The sequence below is a fragment of the Delphinapterus leucas genome, chromosome 14, assembly GCF_059928025.1.
Source record: "Delphinapterus leucas isolate spDelLeu-1000000601 "Yukka" chromosome 14, BTC_Dleu_Yukka2, whole genome shotgun sequence".
Classification (NCBI taxonomy): domain Eukaryota; kingdom Metazoa; phylum Chordata; class Mammalia; order Artiodactyla; family Monodontidae; genus Delphinapterus; species Delphinapterus leucas.
The window spans coordinates 11,906,555-11,924,486 of NC_143142.1; the positions used below are offsets into that span (position 1 = coordinate 11,906,555).

The following is a 17,932-nucleotide window of genomic DNA, read 5'->3' on the forward strand; positions in this document are numbered from 1 at the left end:
GCTAACCAGATCTCAGAATGATTCCTGTACTCATTAAAATTTGGGAAGCAAGGAAACGTGGTCTGATGGGCTAAGGAATGGACTGTTCTTCCTGTTCTTTCTCTCAAGTGTGGTCCAAAACTTTTTTTTTTCAGTTTTAATACTTTTTTATCAAAGTATAGTTGATTTACAATGTTGTGTTAATTTCTGCTGTACAGCAAAGTGATTCAGTTATACACATATATACATTATTTTTCATATTCTTTTCCATTATGGTTTATCATAGGATATGGAATATAGTTCTCCGTGCTGATACAGTAGGACGTTGTGGTTTATCAATTCCGTATATAAAAGCTTACACCTGCTCCCCCCAACCTCCCACCCCATCCCTCCCCCCACCCCCTCCCCTTGGCAACCACCAACACGTAGCATCAAATGATGTCTAGGTGTCATTTTTGGCAGGCAAGGGTGAGTTGATACATTCTAGACAAAGCCATAGGTGTGTTATGGTCTCATTCAAGACCCAAAGGAAGGCCCTAGAACCAGGACTGGTGATTTGGAGAGCCATCGGGTGTTGACCCCAGGAGAGGGCTCCAAGCCAGAGCTCACCGACTCTCTTTCATCTTGGCAGGAGCTACAAGGTTCGTTTCAACAGTGTTTCCTCCTACTCCGACTCCCGCAAATCATCGGGCGATGGGCCGGACCTCAGAGACAACTTTGAGAGCGCGGGACCCCTGGCGAATGTGAGGTGAGCGAGGGGCCCAGGGTGTCAGGGATGACGAAGGCTCTCGCGGAACTGGACTGAGTTACAAAGTGGGCTCTTTCTTGGGGGCCGGGGGGGGCGGTCTCCCTTCCATGTCTGTTTATCCCTCGAATAACCAGCTGCACTCTGGCTCTTTGGGGACATCCTGCCCCCATTAAAGCACACTACCTGGACCCCTCCTGTGACCTCGTCCTATCACACTACTTCAGAGCCCCTGTCACCCAAGTTTCGCCCCATCACACAAATTTCACATCATTTGTGCTGAAGGATGTTAGTGCCCCACGCGTCACTCAGCGAGCTCCCTTTGTAAGTGCTGTTACTGGAGAATGAACTTGAGCTGGTGTCCAGGAGTCTCAGAGATCAAGTGAAAGTTAACATAGGTTAATATCTACTCCTTTTAAATCTACATTCATGCTTTTCATCTCATTCTCCTCTCTTCTGGGGACACACTACCATGACCCAGTGGTTCCCACCCTTGGGTGCTCATCAAAATCACCTGGAGGTGTTTGCAGTATACAGATAACCAAGCCCCACTTCCAGAGTTTCTGATGTAGTTGGTCTAAAATTGGACCCAAGCATTGCTTTTTCTCTTTTTTTAAATCTCCCTAATTGCCTCCAATGTGCAGTCAGATTCAAAAAACTACTGTCCTGACCCCACGTCACCCTAAAGCATAGTCACGTCCCATGAGAGCATTTTAGATGGTACATGGACAGAGGTTTTACATTTCAATGGTTGTGAATATGATTTAATGGGTATTTGGAAAGAAAGAAAACTGGATGTCAAGCCCTTGGTTTGACAGACATTGGTCAAGATGAGGCTTGATGTAAGCAGTGTGTTCAGGCCCGGCCACGAATCTCTTAGACCTTCACCAACTGAACCTTCTCCACACCGGCTCAGGACAGTGCTTAGCAGACGATAGAGATCACAGGGTTCCTAGATATTCAAGTATTGTTTTCATCAGTACCCTTCTTTTTTTGGCTGAGTCACACGGCTTTCAGGATCTTAGCTCTCTGACCAGGGATCGAACCCGGGGCCATGGCAGTGAAAGTGCCGAGTCCTAACCACTGGACCACCAGGAAAGTGCCCATCAGTACGCTTCTTAATAAACTTTATTTATTTAAAGCAGTTTTAGCTTCACTGCAAAATTGAGGAGAAGGCACAGATTTCCCATATACTCCCTGCCCACCCCCACCCCCACCCACACACAGACACACAGCCTCCTCTACCATCAGCATCCCCCACCACGGTGGTGCATTTACACAACTGGTGAAGCTACACTGACACACCATTGTCACCCAGGGCCCATAGTTTACATTAGGGTTCACCCTTGAACTGACGGGTTTTGACATCAGTTCATTTTCTTTAGCTTGACGTTGAAACATCCATGGTTTGACAGTCAGACCTATTTTTCCCTTACTAAATCTATCATGGCTTAGAGCAGGGGTTGGCAAACTACAGCCCATGGGCCAAATTCAGCCTGGCCACTGTATACTTTTGTACAGACCATGAGCTCAGACTGGTTTTTACAGAAGAACAATTACAATTTATTTGATGATAGAAAACATTACCTTTGAACCCCAATTAAGCAAAATGCTATCCCCCCAAAAAAGAATTCCATTCTTCTCATTAGTAGACATATATAACTAAAAAATTGTACCCAGCAACTATTATTATTGTATTTTTAATTTTGTCCAAAATTATGCAGGAATATATTTTCTTTTTTGTCATATGGGTATCTACATAATAGCTTTGATTTTCCTTCTTGTCCTACAAGCCTGAAAATATTTACTGTCTGGCCCCATGTATAATAAGTTTGCCAACTTCTGTTTTGGAAGCTTAAAATAGGAATTTTGAAACCATAAGATGAAGACTGTGATGAAATGTGAACCTAGGAAGTGGCTGTGACACAGGCCTTCAGGTGCATCAGGAAGCTTGTTAATGAATGAATCACCCAGACCAACTCTTAGTGAACACCAGTGGGTTTGAATAGCCAGTGAGTACAAATTAAAAGCAAAGTAAACAGCACTACTAAGTAAATAACAGTGTGGGTGGTAGTCAAGTATGGCGGGTGTCTCGAACGTAATAAATATTGGAGGTTCGGGGAACAATGCCTTAACCGCAAGGCATGACTAGCGCGAAGAGTTTCCAAATCTGTGTTAGGCTAAGGGATGGCTGGGAGGCAGAAGTGCTGCTTCCTGCATCCTTTAACCAGTCCTCTGCTGGCCACCGGCTCTTTCCACCTGTCAGGCCACTGCCCTGCGGGGAAAAGGTGAGGAATCCAGCTAAAGGAGGATTGTGGGTGAAGGACTGCTGGGGAAACATGCTACCTAATCCCACATCCTTCCCTTGGAAAGGCTCTGGAACCCCAGGGAAAGAAGGGCAGGAGAGGAGAGGAGAATGAGATGAAAAGCATAAATGTAGATTTAAAAGGAGTAGATATTAACCTATGTTAACCTTCACTTGATCTCTGAGACTCCTGGACCCCAACTCAAATTCATTCTCCAATAACAGAGGGTCCCTTCCCAACTTGCCCCACCTCCTTCCCTCATCCTCCATCGCAATCTTTCACCACCCTGGCTCCATCATTCTAAAAAAGAGATTCAAGAGCAGAGCCAGACCCTGTAAGGAGTAGGCTAAATAGCCCCACTCCTTGACTTGTCTGAACTGGCAGTCACCGCGGAACCCTCCCACATGGGAAAGGAGCAAGCTAGGGTGTTGTTCGTATCCCACTTATAAACCTGTCCATCCAGCCCCAATGAGGTCAAGACCCACAGCCAGGACCGAGTCCTGGAAATGTGACATCAAGTCTCTGCAGGACTGAGGGGCCACCTGGGACACAGCCCTCCACTTCCCAGACTTCAGAAAAATCTCATTAACTTGACGCCCATTGATTCAAACTCCGACACTTTCTTGGTGGTATCTATGCAAAGAGACTTTGTGAAGCAAATCGATTTCACAGGTATTGCAAGGGGTGGAGCCAGCATATTTATAAACCTTTCGATCCCTTTTAGAAGAACCTGTTTACACATCAATGCTGGATGAGTTAATGACAAGTCCTGATCTCCTCGTTAACACAGGTCCCCTAGAACTGCTATGCTAGGGTTTTCATTCTCTTTGTACTTAAAACTAACCTGATTGTATCATGAGTAGAGTCAAGTCTTCCTCTAATGTAGACTCATTTCCCCAATTAGTCCAGCTTAGAAGTGGACACACAAGAAACAGCCAATTGTTCTGGGTCACCACTGTCCCCAACTCATCCTCCTTAGGACCAACTGGGACTTTTCTCCTGAGGACAGTAATACCTAGCAGAGACCAGAAGGACGGGAGAGAGGGCTGGGGGCTCCCAGGCTTAAAGACGGCCTTCCCCAGATGGGCTTGGGGTAGTCTGACCATCACGGGCTAAACACCATCCTTCTGGAGATACCAGAGGTCTTTGTCTGCTTGGGCAGCCATAACAAAATACCATGCACCGGGGGACTTCAACAGTAGAAATTTATTTTCTCACAGTTCTGGAGGCTAAAAGTCCAAGATCAGGGTACCAGTAGGATTGGTTTCTGGTGAGCCGTCTCTTCCTGGCTTGCAGACAGCCACCTTCTTGCTGTGTCCTCACATGGCCTTTCCTCTGTGAGCGTGTGGTGGGGGGAGAGAAAAAGAGAGAGCTCTCTGGTGCCTCTCCCTCTTCTTAAAGGACACCAGTCCTATTGGATTAGGGCCCCACCCTTATGACCTCATTTGACCTCAGTTACCTCCTTGAAGGCCCCATCTGCAAATATAGTCACATTGGGAGAGAGTGCTTCAACATATGAATTTGGGGGGACATAACAGTCCATAACCCCAGACACCCCCCCGCAACGCCTCCCTAGTCCCCTAGCCTGGAACTTCTGTTGTCTTCTTGGCAGGTTCTCCGTGTTTGGCCTTGGCTCGCGGGCGTACCCTCACTTCTGCGCCTTTGGACACGCCGTGGACACCCTCCTGGAAGAGCTGGGTGGGGAGAGGATCCTGAAGATGAGGGAGGGGGATGAGCTCTGTGGGCAGGAAGAGGCTTTCAGGACCTGGGCCAAGAAGGTCTTCAAGGTAACCATCTACCCAGATCTCAGAGACCCAGGGGGAGAAATCATGTCCCCAGTGACCCCCAAGGACAGAGTACCTAAACCATCAGACATAGAAGAAACTTGAGAAAATCCTTGGTACTTCCCTCACGTATCCAATCAGGAGACAGCTTCAAACAATTCAGATGAGTTTGGGTGGTCCTAAGATACACAATTTCCAACCAGAATCCAACCTCCTGCATTAAGGGTAAAGAGTTGGTCTATAAAACATTATAGAGTCTTGGAATTTCAGGGCTGGGAGGAATCCATCCCTCACTCACATTTGGTAGACAAGTAAACAAAAAAACATAGTGTTGGTTAACCAAACCAGGGGGCCATGCCTCGGGCTGGATCTCAGATCTCACCAGTTGATCTGCTTCGACAATCTTATTCCTCTTGTGCTAGATCTTCAGTGACCTATACGGTAGCCACTAGCAACAAGTGATCATTTAAATTTAAATGTAAACTAAGTAACATTAAATGTGATGAATGGATAAACTAAGTGCTGTGTGTCCGTACAAAGGAATACTATTTGGACGTAACAGGAATGAAGTGCTGATGCACGCTACAAGGATGAACCTTGAAAACACGCGCTAAGTGAAAGAAGCCAGACACAAGGGACACTTACTGTATGATTCCATTTACATGAAACGTCCAGAATAGGCCAATCCCTAGAGACAGAAAGTAGATTAGTGGTTGCCAGGGGTTTGGTGGCGGGAGTGGGAAATGGGTGTGGCTGCTAATGGGTACAGGGTTTCTTCTGGGTTGAGGGAAATGTTCTGAAACTGGATAGTGGTGGTGATGGTACAACCTTGTAAATAACATATATACAACTAGATGTAAATTAAGCAGAATTTGAAATTCCACTCCTCAGCTGCACAAGCCACATTTCACGTGCTCAATAGCCACTAGTGGCTAGTGGTTACCATAGTAGACAATTAGAATGTTTCCATCATGATAGGACATCCTATTGGATAGCGTTATTCTAGATATGAGGTCGAGAATAAACGAGCAATGGCCTCCATATGCATGTGGGGCGTGGTGCAATTGGCCATCCTGGGAAAAACGAAAAAGGCAATGAATGTGGACCCACCTTTACCTGCTCCTTCTTTGGCCCTGGAATGCATTGTTATCAGCAGCCCCAGGAGAAAGGGGACTGTGCAACCTTCTGTCAGTCCGTTGACACTTTTCATCCTCACAAAGGAGCAAAAGGGGAAACTGAGGCCCCTGAGCTATAAGGGTATGTGAGTGAGGAGGCTGTGTTGGTAATCGTGTGCCAGCATCTCTTCCTAGGCAAAGAGAACCAGGATAACTTGGCTCTGTTTCTACCTGGAGATAATTGTGTGGTTCTTGACTTCAATCGGGCAACATTGGGCATCCCAGAAGCAGGGCCTGTTACAAGCTATCATACCCTTTAAGCCATCACATCCCTCATCCTCCCAGCCAACTCCCAGCCCTACCAGCCACTAAATCTACTTTGTGTCTCTATAAATTTGCCTATTCTGGACACTTGATATGAATGGAATCATAATATGTGGTCTGTTATAACTGACTTCTTTCACTTAGCTTAATGCTTTCCTGGTGCATCCACATTATAGCATATATCAGTACTTCATTCCTTTTTATGGCCAAAATAATATTCCATTTTATAGATGTACCATATTTTATTTCTCCACTCTTCAGCAAATGGACATTTGGATTATTTTAAAATCAACGTGAGGCCAAAAAATGGTATTAAAAAAACCTACCTTTGAAAATCTTTGGAATTATCCATGGTTTTTAACCTCCAAGAATCTGAATTCTGCACAGTAATTCTTAGAATCAGTAAAGTTGGGGAACTTACGAACTTGGCAAAAAAAGAAAAATTTTATACGCAGGTATCCAAACGTGCAATATATTCTGCCTTCACTATAATTTTTAAATCTTTAGAGGAAGATAGGAAATTTCTAAGGTTTTTACTTTCTTGTTTAATGTTAAGCCTCTGCAAAAGTTGGTTTTAGAAATAAGTGACATAAGAGAGTTACATATTAAATAGAGGTTAGGTCCCAAAGTCAATAGTAAATGTGGTATGTCCAGCCCATCAAAGGCACTCAGAAAGGGTGGATTGGTTGATGAGTGGATAAATGGATGGAGAGAAGGATGGATGGGTGGATGGATGGATGGAAGGAAGGAAGGAGGGAGGGAGGGAAGGAAGGGAGGAAGAGAGGATGGAGGGAGGATGGGTGGATGGATAGAGGAATGGATGGATGGGTGGATGAATAGAAGGATGGATGGATGGATGGAAGGAGGGAGGGAAGGAAAGGAGGAAGGGAGAGAGGGAGGAAAGGAGGATGGATGGATGAATGGAGGGATGCAATGGAGGGAAGGAGGATGGGTGGAGGGGTTGATGGTTGGATAGATAGGTGGATGAATGGATGGAAGGGAGGAATGGAGGGAGGGAGGGAGGGTGGGTAGATGAGTGGGTGGATGGGTTGATGGGTGGGTGGATGGGTGAATGGGTGGAGGGATGGATGGATGGGTGGATGAACGGAAGGAAGGAAGGAATGGAGGGAGGAGGAGGGTGGGTGGATGAGTCGGTGAATGGGTTGATGGGTGGACGGATGGATGGATGGATACATGCTATGACTTGGAGCTGTTGGGAGGCACGCTGCTGGCTGAAAGAGGTCACTGAAAGCCCCGTGTGTGCCACAGGCAGCCTGTGACGTGTTCTGCGTGGGAGATGACGTCAACATTGAGAAAGCAAACAACTCCCTCATCAGCAATGACCGCAGTTGGAAGAGGAACAAGTTCCGCCTCACCTACGTCGCCGAAGCTCCAGAACTCACACAAGGTACCGCCCACCACACACCTGGGGAGATGTTCATGACAGCGGGGGGAAAGGAAGACAGGAGTTCTCACCTCCGAAAGGTCCTTAGAGGAGGTGGGCTTCACTGCTTTGGTCTCCCTTAGTTCAGTCCTCCCGGTAAAGAGAGGGTCAGGAGAAGCTGGAGACTTTTTACTGACAACTGTTTAACTCCATCACAGGAAGACCGTTGTTCTTCTCCCCCCAGGTCTATCCAGTGTCCACAAAAAGCGGGTCTCAGCCGCTCGACTCCTCAGCCGTCAAAACCTTCAGAGTCCTAAATCCAGGTAGGAACACCTTGGCCCCTTTGGGTTCCCCACCTGTGCCCCAGATGCCACCCACAACAAGGAAGGAGGACTCCGAGGACTGGCTTCCTATTACTACTCTAAGGGTCCTCGAGACCCCCTTGCCACTAGCATCTTGGTTTCCTGCTTTCCCTTTGCCAAGTTCCAACCTGCAGGGATGAAAAAAGTAAATGGTGACGATCCTTGTGGAAAGGGGAAAGAGAAAGGTTTTTCGAGGAATTTTTAATAGAGACCACACCCTTCTCAGACTGCTAATGTTCATTGTAATGTGCATCTTAGTCAGAAATCACTTAGTCCTGACATCTCCCTGTGGGTAATTCTTCTCTGCTGTCCTGAGAAATGCCTGCTCAGTCTCTGTTTAAATTCCTCTGGGATGACGGGAGGTTTATTAACCTGTAAAACAGCCCTGTCTGTGTTTTGAGGTCCTGATTGTTAGAAATTATCTTCCTATTCCTTATAACCAAAGCAAATGTTCCTAGCACTTCATTTTGATCCTAAGTTGCACTCTCCAGTGACACCCAAAACAGAGTCAGTTCTTCCAAATGAGAGAGCTGCCAATAGCCAAGGACAGTGACCAATCTCTCCCTGGTCCTCATTCCTTCCAACTGTTCTTCCTGAGACCTGGTTTCCCAAACCTTTTGCTTGAGTAAAAAGACACACTCTGGGGCTTCCCTGGTGGCGCAGTGGCTGAGAGCCTGCCTGCCAATGCAGGGGACGCGGGCTCGTGCCCCGGTCCGGGAAGATCCCACATGCTGCGGAGCGGCTGGGCCCGTGAGCCGTGGCCGCTGAGCCTGCGCGTCCGGAGCCTGTGCTCCGCAACGGGAGAGGCCGCAACAGTGAGGGGCCCGCGTACCGCAAAAAAAAAAAAAAAAAAAAAGACACACTCTGTCCTGCTGGAAATGTCGTTCCCAGCCCTGGTCACAGTGCAGTGGAGGTCCTGTGATCACTACCAAGTGCACTAAGGCTATTATTACCATCCCCGATCTGGATAGGATGCTCTAATGCCGCCCAGGATTGCAGGTGTTGTCCTAACAGCCATGCTGCTCTCCCATTAAGCTTACGTCCTTGCTGCTCGTGGACTTGAAGTCTTTTCAGAGTGATCAGGCCAGGTCTCTGCATCCCTCTACTTGTATAAGTAAATTTTTTGGCAGTAAAGAAAGTCTTTGCATTGATTCCTGTTGAATGGAATCTTTTTCACTTTGCAGTTTTGGCCCATGAAGTTCTTTTGAGATCTTGATTCTTTGCCTGGCATGGTACAAAGGGTGGGCTCTCCAGCTGGACAGCCATGGGTTCTGACCCCAGTGCTGCCACATGTCGGCTGTGTGACCTTGGGCAAGTCCCTTGGGTCTTCTGAACCCCTATCTCCTTACCTAAAATGAGATCGATGGCTATAAAGATTGCCAGTGTTTATCTAGTACTCTCTGTGTTCCAAGCACTGTTTTGAGTCCCCTCTGTGCAGGATCTCCCAGAGTTCTGACCAGCCCAGGAAGTAAGTACTAGTATCATCCACGTTTTAAATATGAAAAATGACAATTAGAAAATGCAAGTGACCTTTCAAGGCCACACAGGCTCAGTTCTCTGACTCCAAGGTCAAAATGCCAAATGGCTATACCTATGGCCTCACCAGCATCACAAGGCTGCTGTGAGTATTAGAAGCAACACACACAAAGCAACTAGCGTATCCCTCATCCCCGTTACTATTCCTTACCCGTCCCAGCTTCATACACCTGCAAATTTAGTATGTGTGCTTTCTACGTGGACTTAAAACCTTTTTTTAAAATTGAAGTATAGTTGATTTACACTGTTGTGTTAATTTCTGCTGTACAGCAAAGTGATTCAGTTATACATATACATACATTCTTTCTTTTAATATTCTTTTCCATTGTGGTTTATCATAGGATATCGAATATAATTCCCTGTGCTATACAGTAGGACCTTATTGTTTATCCATTCTATATATAAAAGCTTACATCTGCCAAACCCAACCTCCCACTCCATCCCTCCCCCACCCCCCTTCCCCTTGGCAACCACAAGTCTGTTTCTCTGTGCCTGGATGTAAAACTTGTGATAAAGTGGTCAACAGGATGGAGCCCCAGGGCTCTCATGTTCTCTCCCAGATCCTCAAACACTAAAGAAATGGATTGGGAAATTAATCCATTTGAATAATTAGTTAAATGCAATATTCAGAGCATACTGATCTCTGATACAGAAAGGGACTCATTTGAAATACGCATCGTACTCCCCATTTCCATCCTGTGGAAAAGTACAACTTCAGTAGCATTGGAAGAGAAGGGACTAAGAATCTACTGGAAATTTCTTTCAGTGACAAACTGTGAAAGCCTAGATCACAAAGATTACTCCCCAAACCACAGTACATGAAAAGCAAGGTAATTTACAGATGTTTCGATGCTGAGTTGGACTGAAGTCCCAGAATAACCCCCGATCCACCTCTGGAAAGGACAGTTAGCTCTGAATGACTTACAAGAAGATATTTCAACAAGGTTAGGAACCAGAAGACAGTATTAAAATCAGTTATGGATTAGCTCAAAAAGGACCAAATGGTGTCTAGATGTTTAACTCTTTAAAAGCACACTCCATAGCACTACCTATTTTCAGGTTTACTACCATTTCCAGCTTTATATGGTGGTTGTTTTGTTTTTGTTTTTGTTTTTTAAGAATAACTGAGCAAAAAAGCATGACTCTGTCTCCTGTTTTCCCCTGCCCAAGGCCAAAGTCCAGCTGTTTGAGCCAGGAGACCATAGCAAGATATCATGTATCACACACCCACCACTCCCACCCCTAACAAGAGACCCTTAATTGCAAGCAAAGTGCTTAAGAGGAAATAAGCCACCTTTTGAAGGTGGTCCTTGCAGCTCTAAAGAGAAAAGTGACCGCAGTTACTGCCTGGCCAGGAAATAAGCTTTCTACATACGGCAATTAGCAAACAATACAGAAAAGAGTATTATGGAGCACTAATGGGTGGGGTGTGGATCATAGGTCCTAGAAGTCAGAAGGAGGAGGGGAAACGCCTGGTAGGCTTTAGATAGGCTAGTGAATAGAGGGGGGACATCTAGGAAGAGAGAATAGGAGCAAAGATGCTGAAGGGGCCCTGAGAGCTGGGGTATCTCAGAGAAAGATGGGACATTATAATGGAGAGTTCTTGATGGGAGAACTCTTAATTCCCAGCTACCCTCTGATAAAATTGCTTCTCTCCAGCCTTCACCATCTCAACAGAAGACATCAACATTTGGCTTAAGCCCAAGACTTAAGCATCCTCCCTGTCACCTCGCTTTCCCTCCCACTATGCATCCAACTCTCAGCTCGTTCTGTGGGTCTTGTGTTTCAGCTACATCTCAGACCTACATCCACCACCTTAAAGCAAGGCCACGATCGTCTGTGGTCTGAGTGCCTGCCATAGATTCCTAACTTGTCTCCTTGTTTCTTGACATTTCTCTCAAAGATCCATTTTCCCAACAGCAGGCAGACTAATCTTTTAAGAATGTAAATGGAAGCCTGTCCATCCACAGCTTCACATCCTCCAATAGCTTCCCACTGGACTTAGGAAACCTTCAAACTCCTTTGCCATGACAGGTCATGACAAGACCCTCATGATCTGGCCTCTGCCTAGCTCTCTGATCTCCTCTGTACCACCCACCCCTGTGTTGACCCCTCTTCCAAACACTCCAGTCTTCTTTCCCTTCCTCAAATGTGCCACACTTTTTCCAACCTCAGGGCCTTTGCGCATGCTGCTTCCCCTTTCAGGAACACTCTTCCCCCAGGTCTTTGCATGTCCGTTCCTTCTCATTCTTCAGATCTCTGCTTAAGTGTCAAATCACCAGAGAGGCCTCCTTGACCATACTTATCTGCCAGGCACTTAGCCCACTGCCCCCACCCATCAGCATCCACCCATCCTCATCACCAGCCCCGTGTGAGATCTTTCTAAGTTACTTCTCAATGAGAATCAGGCCCTTTGTTATCTTTATCCATCACTCTCTCACCAGTGCCTAGAACAGTGCCTGACACTCAATACAAATTTGTTGACGGTATGAACCTTATTCACTCAAACTGCTCACAACAGACACTGTTTACTCTTTTCCTTGAAGAACGAACATGAGCTATTTTTTTTTTCCATTTAATGCTGGACGTTAGCAGACTGTTCTTTCATCTGCGAACCTGTCATTGAACCATTGCCGAGTGTGTGTGTGTGTGTGTGTGTGTGTGTATGTGATGCTCCTGTAGGTGAATATAAATACATCACAGGCAGGGGATACTCTGGGGGAAAGGGCTCAAATGGCTCTACCTTCCCAATGTTGCCCTTTTTGCCTCCCCTAAAACTTTTCAATGGCCCATATGTGTCCCAAGCTTTTTTTTTTTTTTTTTTTTTTTTAAGGCTTAGAAAATCCTATACTTAGAAACCCCCAGCAGAACTGAGATGTAGGACAATTAGTCTCCAGGCTACTGCTACCCACTGGGGGATCAGCTTCCTGCAAAGCTTCAAGGACCAGCCCACTACCCACCACATGGTCCTAGGGCCATGCAGCCATTCACTGCCGGGATTCTCCACATGCCATGCCTTGGTCAGCGGCTTGCAAAGTGTCCGTGGTCAAATTCCCAGCAGAGCCGGGGCCCACCTTGTGGCCCACCTGCCAGCTCCATTCCCATCCCTGCCTCTTATCCGCCAGACCACCTTCGGCCACGTTCAAGAGGACTTAGGGGAAATGGCTGTGCGTGTGAGCCAGCTCAGCAAGTTCGGGTCCTCCGCATTTCTATTTTGTACTGGCCAAAGGAACAGAGGCAAATATACTTCTGAAAGAAATCATGATGATCTGGGAGAAAGTAGGAACTGATTTGTGGACCTTTCAAAGGCTTCCCCTGGTAGGCGCTGGAGGCTCCCAAATTAGCAACCCCACAGCGCCCTCTGCTGGTTGTCAGCCTCCGCCGATCCCCTTCCTGGAGCTGGCAGTGGGTGACGATTGATGCCTTGCTCTCCAGGAACCAAAAAATTGGTATGAGCTCAGAACAGAATCAGTCGCGCAAGCGCATTTTATGGGTAAGATCAGTGCCCCAGAGAGAACAAAATCTTCCCCGGGGAAGGAGAGTGGTACCCCACACCCCACCACCATCATTCACAATTTCAGTTACCAAGTTCCCCCCCCCATACTAAGGACAGGGGTGCCGTGCAAAATATGCCAGCACAACTATTTTTAATAATGGCGGCTATTTGCAGCACAAAAGGCCCCTTGGCTGTGCCAAAAGCTCCTTTAAATAGCGAGTCCCATTGGTCTATTCAAGTGCTGATTTACATACCGCGGAGAATGTAGAAACTTCACGTTGAATATCAAGTGTCTCTGTCAACCAAAAACCAGTTGGCAAGGAAGAAAACAGCGGATCTGAAAATGCGAATGTAACTCAAAGAATACAAAAACGATTTGATTTACCAAAGCGTGGTCATCCATCCCAGAGTTTTCAGGTATAAAAATGTGGTATATCTGTACTAAAACTTTAAAGAGGACCAGAATAATCCTAGTCTGAGAATTCATTCTTAGCACAGAGCTCCTGCACTTGAAATCCAAAAATCAAAAGAAACGGCATGACCTGGCAGGCATCTCCGGGTTTTCTCCTTAGTTCCGTAAATTTTATAATACCATGGGATTTGTGCACAACGAGAACCTGAGTTTAAGGCCAAGTTCTTTTCCCTTTTCCATGACAAGATGAGGACCCTGGTTGCAAAAGCGGGTGGAGCTTGGGATTTCTAGGAGAGATGGAATTTCACAGAATGGGGACATCATTGCCTGTGGCTCCAATGGGCTAGTGGTTCCTGGCAGAACTCTGATTGGTACAGAGAACAGAGCCTATTCCAGTAGCTGGTTAATCCTGAGGGTCTGAGGTTCCTACAAACAACAAATGTTTTTTGAACGCCTACTACGTGCCATGCACTGTCCTAGGTGCCAGAACAGAGCAGTGGAAAAAAACAGACAAATTCCTTGCCCTCTAGAGTTTACATTGTCCTGGGGGCCAGGGGGCAGGCAGGGGGGACAGACCACAAAGCATGTAAAGGAGTAAACTCTGCTGGAGGTCAGTTGATGGTAAGTGCTACGGAGGAAAGAAACGCAGGGGCAGGGAGCCAGGAAAGCAGAGATGTCTGGGAACTGAACCCTGGGGTGCTCCAGTTAGGGGAGATGAGAAGGAACTGGCAAAGGAGACTGAAGAGGAGCAGCCAGAGAGAAGATCAGGAGAGCCTGGGATGCTCAAGAGAAGGGTATTGAGGAGGAGGAAGTGGGCAGCTGCGTCCAGTGCTGGTCGGATATGACCACAGTGAGCGCTGGGAGCTGGCGCTCGGGTTTGCCACGAGGAGCCCGTGGGTGACCTTGCTGAAAGCCGCGGCGTGCAGTGATGGGGCCAGGAGTCTGATTGGCCTGAGCCCCAAAGAGAATGGAAGGAGGGGAGTTGCAGCCACAAGGACAGACAGAGGAGCCGAGGAGGTGGGCAGAAGCTGGTGGCCCTCATCCCACTGTTCCCCTGCTCTACCCTCCAGCCGATCAACCATCTTCGTGCGTCTCCACACCAACGGGAATCAGGAGCTGCAGTACCAGCCTGGGGACCACCTGGGCGTCTTCCCCGGCAACCACGAGGACCTCGTGAATGCCCTGATCGAGCGGCTGGAGGACTCACCCCCGGTCAACCAGCTGGTGAAGGTGGAGCTGCTAGAGGAGCGAAACACGGCTTTGGGTAACTATGGCCGGGCTACACCCAAGGGTGCTTCCCTTCTCCAGGGGGTCCCAAAGGCAGTGGGTATCTGGGGAAGAGGAGACTTGTCTTCTCAATCACCATTCCAGGTAGGAGAGTGGGTCTCTGTCACCCCCAGCTTACGAGACCGAAGACTCCTCCTTTCTCATGGTTGAATAACTTTGGCCCAACTGGCTAAGCAAATGAATGTCCATGAAGCCAGGACATTGATGGTTCATCTTCGAGCCAAAGGGGCTTCTACCTTCCTTCATCAGCTAGACACTGATCTTAGCAGAGGCTACTCGTCTAACTTCCTTCATCACCCCTGCCTCACTGCCACCAAGTAAATAGCAGCTGGAGTCCGCCCATGCCTCCTCTTAGGATCCAAAGGCACCCTATGAAGCCCAGTGGTCCATTGGGATTGAACCATATTTCTGACCAAATTAGATCAAGTCCCAGCCTGTTTCAGGGACCATCCTTGACCTTCCTATTATATAACTTTCCAAGGTAAATGGGTCTCCGTGCTTCATCTCAGTAGCCGCAGGTGAGCTCAGAACTCAGGTACAAGGAACTGCAGTGACCATACATGGTAGCCCCGGCTACAGTGACACATCCCCTCTGCAAGGAAGCTAGGACACAAAGTCAGGGCAGAATGTGAAAACAGTTTGTAGCCAAAGCCTTATTGAAAATCCCTTAGGAAGGTACCAGAGACATACCTTCGCTTAATAAATCCAACCCAGACAGTTCTTTCTCCATGTTGGAACAGTACTTCTTATCTTGAAGTAGAGGCTTGTGTGTAGGGGCTGTACTGGAGTAAAGTAAATAGAAGCAGTATTGCATAGTAGTTAAAACATGGTCTGGAGCAATACCGTCTGACTTTATGCATTTGTGCTGTGTGACCTTGGGCAAATTCCTTAACCTTTCTGTGCTTCCATTTTTCTCAACTGCAAAATGGAGATAATAATAGCACCCACCACATAGGATTGTGATGAGGATTAAATGAGTTAATAATATCGATTGATTTTGGACAAGCTCCTTGCATACAGGAGGTGATCACAGGGTCCCCAGGACCCTGGGTATAGATGAAGGACATGGGAGGTGGACAGCCGAGGGGTTACTTGGCTCTGGGGCAGTCCGGCTCTCCAGACCCCATCCTCAGTCCCAGAAGCAGGTCTGGCCTCCCTAACTTGGACCTAAGCCCTCGGAGCCCAGACTCCCCGACCCGTCTCTCACCTTCTCTGTGCCTCCACAGGGGTTATCAGTAACTGGACCGATGAGCATCGCCTCCCACCCTGCACCATCTTCCAGGCCTTCAAGTACTACCTGGATATCACCACGCCTCCAACGCCGCTGCAGCTGCAGCAGTTTGCCTCTCTGGCCACCAGTGAGAAAGAGAAGCAGCGTCTGCTGGTCCTCAGCAAGGTGGGTCCCTGGCCACATACATACAACCTTACCTCCTCCTCGTTGGAGAATTGTATAGTTATTGCAACAGTTGTCCAGCAGATGGCAGTCTTGAGCGAGGGCTGCCATAGTCTAGTTTGCAGGTCACCACACTGGCTAGTCCATTTTGGCTAATCTTGCCCATCTCCCTTCCTTCTAACTAAGGTCTAACAGAACGAGAGGGCGACCCCGTTGAATCTCAGAGTTCTCTGGCTACAGTCGAAATTGCTGTTCTAACTCTTTTTCCTCCTGCCTTTGGAACCCTTGAGCCTCCATTAGTTCCATCAGAGCCCATGCTTAGAAGAAAAAGAACTTGAGAGAATCCCCCAGTGCCCTGTTTTAAAAATCAGCTTTTTCAGTGCTGAAGAGATATAGGTATGACTTCAAGATAGAAGAGGCCCCTGATGGTAAGGTAAACCAAAAAGCACAGCTTCTACCTCCCTTGCTTAGAAACAAAGCTGCAAAAAAATCCTAGCTGGGGGGCTTCCCTGGTGGTGCAGTGGTTGAGAGTCCGCCTGCCGATGCAGGGGACACGGGTTCGTGCCCCGGTCCGGGAGGATCCCACATGCCGCGGAGCGGCTGGGCCCGTGAGCCATGGCCGCTGAGCCTGCACGTCCGGAGCCTGTGCTCCGCAACGGGAGAGGCCACAACAGTGAGAGGCCCGCATACCGCAAAAAAAAAAAAAAAAAAAAATCCTAGCTGGGAGGACCACTCAGATTTCTCGCAGTGGGGCTCCTCCCCAGTAAGCAAGCCACCAGAAGATGATGGTTTCACTTTCTTCTGCTGTGCAGGAGAGGGCATCAAATGGTGGCACAGGAAGTGCTGTTTTTAATTCAGGGAGTGCATCTTACTTAGAAATATGAAAATAAGCACCAGGAAAAAAAACACTTAAAAGAACCGTACATGGTTACCTCTAGGGAGTTGGAGGGCGTTAACTTTAATCGTAAGTTTTGAAGAGTTATTTAACTTTTTAAACTCTGTACACACATAACTTTGCTTTAAAATTTTAAGTAACGGAAGGGGGATAATCTGAAGAGGGAGCAGAGCTTGCACTCTTTGCACAGGATTATTTAAAGTAAAATTTGATGTAGCTGTATGTATTAATCCGCTTCTTCCAAAAAGCGCAAACTCCATTAAAAGAGCGGGGATGTTTTTTATTAGGGGAAACACCTGAGTGAGAGAAGATGGAACAGAGTCAGATAAGACTGAGAGAACCATCAGACCTCAAAACAAGCCTGACCCCGAGTGAAGGAGAGGGCAGAAAGTTTGAATGGAAGCATATAGGATCAGATCCATGTCAGTTTTCAGGGGGGTGTCGGTTTCAGTGAGCAGCTGCTGGGGCTTTTGGCCAATTGAGCCCCAGCAGCTCGAAGTCAATGAGGCTGGGGGTCTGGAAAGCACATTCTCCAGAATGCCATACCCTATCAGTAGAGCAAGGATGGGCTTTAGGAACATGGGGAAAAGCTTGGTTATACAATGTACTGGTAATAGGCTTTACCCCTCCTTAAAATCTGAGCCTCCTATAAGCTAAGGGCAGCTTCTAAGATGTAGGAAAAATAACTCCAGAGCCCCAGAGAGTTCCTGTGCTCCCTAGTAACACCTGGGCTTTGCTGTCAACATGCCCCTGAACATGGTCCTCCACACCCCAACCTGTTCCTTCGGGGCTGTCTTTTACCATCTTGAATGTGACCCATACGCTCCGAGGATACACCTCCAGCCTTGCAGACCCACAAATCTCACGCCTGCAAGTCATGACTCCCTTCACAGTGCATTTCTCTTGACCTTCGC

The 17,932-nt window shown here is 47.4% G+C and overlaps 1 protein-coding gene across 1 annotated transcript in view; it reads left to right on the top strand.

Moving 5' to 3' along the window:
• Nucleotides 1-17,932, top strand: part of NOS1 (nitric oxide synthase 1) — an 86,375-nt gene that overhangs the window by 60,103 nt on the left and 8,340 nt on the right. Inside the window, exons 17-22 of the mRNA XM_022598025.3 lie at nt 611-727; nt 4,643-4,817; nt 7,523-7,661; nt 7,882-7,960; nt 14,514-14,707; nt 15,957-16,126. Coding sequence (XP_022453733.2) covers nt 611-727; nt 4,643-4,817; nt 7,523-7,661; nt 7,882-7,960; nt 14,514-14,707; nt 15,957-16,126 — 874 coding nt within the window. The remainder of the gene's footprint in view (nt 1-610; nt 728-4,642; nt 4,818-7,522; nt 7,662-7,881; nt 7,961-14,513; nt 14,708-15,956; nt 16,127-17,932) is intronic.